The 2,500-nt window shown below is 47.6% G+C and overlaps 1 protein-coding gene across 1 annotated transcript in view; it reads right to left on the bottom strand.

Moving 5' to 3' along the window:
* LOC119388397 (complement C3-like) overlaps positions 1-2,500 on the bottom strand; it is an 86,809-nt gene that overhangs the window by 44,868 nt on the left and 39,441 nt on the right. The window contains 1 exon segment of the mRNA XM_049414330.1: positions 1,925-2,007. Coding sequence (XP_049270287.1) covers positions 1,925-2,007 — 83 coding nt within the window.

The raw sequence follows: 2,500 nt of genomic DNA, 5'->3' as shown, positions 1-2,500 counted from the left end.
CGCGTATACAAACGTGCACAACAGCGTTTCTTTGTGAGCGATGTGACCCGATTTCCGGCAAACAAAATGTGTTGACTGCAGCTTTGTGGTAATATATGCGCTCTTCATTCCCGAATTAATGCACGAAGCGCGCCGAACGTTACAATTACTTGTGAGAGAAGCGCATTCTGCCAATGAACGGGTTGCTCGCCTTCGGCGACAGTCGGCGTTTTCGTAATGGGTGACGTTTTCTTGTTTGATTTGTACATGTTTAGCTTGTTTTCCACCTACTACGCACTGCTGCACAGCGCGACTGAATTAACTATTTACTTCTTGTTCATTTGGATGCCCCTCAACAAAAAGAAAGCCCGTATTCCTGCACGATGAGTTGCAATAGCACTTTGTGCACTGCGTGCTCAAATATTCATTCGCATTTCTTATTCAGTTTTCCATGAAATGTAGGACATTTTATAGGATTTACTGAGAAAAGCTAGGTGGCTGACAGCGCTTTGGCGCTACGGAGACGTTTAACACGTACACGCTTGTTTTTATTCCAGTAACAGTACACAAAGGTAACTGTACAGCACGGAAATTTCTTCGATTGATTACTTGCACTACAGTAATGGAACAAAGGTCCGGTTATTTCACGGCGCCAAAGTACGTTTTTTCATACGAATAATGTCCGCTGCCTTCCGTCAATCTAGACAACGCAACACAAACGCTCAAGATAATGAAAAGAAAAAAAGGTGTGGCTTCGCGTGAAATTACTACGACATAAATGTAAACTACGCCGTTTGGATTAATTTTGACCATCAGCGCTCTTTAACGCGCACCTTAATCTAAGTGCACGGGTGTTTTGTATAAATTTCGCCACAAGTTAAAACTGCGCAAGGCAACTCAGTTTTGCGATTTCCGTGTCATTTCATTTTCTGTTCTTTTTAGGGGACAATTTAAGTACCGAAGTCTCAGACGTGACTTGAAATATTTGTCTCTAGTGAGACCAGGACCGTACACAACTAAAGCTCGTATAAACAACACGTAACCACAACGCTCAAGTACATCAAGTGCTCAAGTACCACCGCACTGCTAAAAGGCTATATTCACATCAGATTTAATACTTCTCATCTTTAGGGCAACGCCAAGTGCACTTTGCAATGCGCTTGAACCACAGAGCTGCACATGCACTGATATGACTCGTGAACGGAGGGTACGACGACCACACAGCACTCTCGACAAGTGCATTCTCTGATCTTATTACAGTACATATACAGCCGATCAAGGTCGAATGCTTCTTTACATCGTGTTAGGCATACGTACGCGCGGTTAAAGTTGCACTAACGCAACGGAACAAACCGCCTTTTGAGGATCTGCATGACGTACGCGCACATGCAAACACAACGGGGCTAGCAGACGACGCATGATGATGATGATGAAAAACTTTATTATACATATTGCTGAATGGGTGGAGTCCCTAGTCCGGGATCCCATTGGCTTGCGCCCCGGTCCTTGCGCGGGCCACCAGGGCCTCTTGGACCCCCCGGTCCGGGCTGGACAGTGCCGCCTCCCATCCATCTCTACTGAAATCCTTAAAGAAATCTGTTTTGGATGTGTTGCACTGGCACTCCCATGCCATGTGATAAAGTGTAGCTAGATTAGTGTTGCATAGCTTGCATGTTGGTGAGGGGTACTTGTCAGGGTCGATTTTGGAAAGTATGTGTGGGTTGGGATACGATAACGTTTGTAAGCGGCGCCAGGCTACCTGTGCGGCTTTACTGAGTTGAGGATGTGGTGGAGGATATTTCCTCCGCGCAAGCCTTTGGTTTTGTAATATTTCAGCGTATGTGGTCAGGTGGGCCGTCTGATCTGGAAGGGCTGGAGTCCCTACACTTGAAGTTAGAGTCCCGGGGTAAGAGAGCTCGGGCGGAGGCATGAGCTAGCTCGTTGCCTCTGACTCCACAGTGGCCAGGTATCCATATGACTTGTTTCCAGCCTCCCTCAGTACGGCCTTCTGCTGCTTGTGAAAGTATTCTGCGTGCTAGAGGACTGATTTTGCCTTTAAGGTAGTTGCGATAAGCCGTCATTGAGTCCGTAAGGACGAAGGTTGACGCTGGGTTTCTGAGCGCGAGGGCGATAGCGACCTCCTCCATGCTTGTAACATCATCCTGTATGGTAGATACGCAGTCGACACATTGCCCCTGGTTGACTACTGCCACCGTGCACTGTCCTGTGTGTGACCGGGCGGCGTCCACGAAAAGGCGCTCTCGTCATCTGAGTATTATCATGGGCTTTGGCTCTGGCTTTGCGCCTATCTGCATGGAATGTGGGGTTCATATTCCGAGGAAGAGGCTTGATGATGATGCCTGTCCGCCATGCCTCCGGCAGCCTATGTTTGTTTCTAACATGCGTTGGTGGTGTGATGTTCAGTTTAGAAAGCACCGCCATGCCAGTTCTGGAGAGGGCTAGTCTGATTATTTGATTGTCGAGATGGGCTTTGAATAGCTCTGCTGCGGTTGTGAATCCC

The sequence above is a fragment of the Rhipicephalus sanguineus genome, chromosome 3 (assembly GCF_013339695.2).
Source record: "Rhipicephalus sanguineus isolate Rsan-2018 chromosome 3, BIME_Rsan_1.4, whole genome shotgun sequence".
Lineage (NCBI taxonomy): Eukaryota > Metazoa > Arthropoda > Arachnida > Ixodida > Ixodidae > Rhipicephalus > Rhipicephalus sanguineus.
The sequence above is the reverse complement of the archived record's forward strand: the minus strand, read 5'-3'. Positions and strand labels throughout refer to the sequence as shown.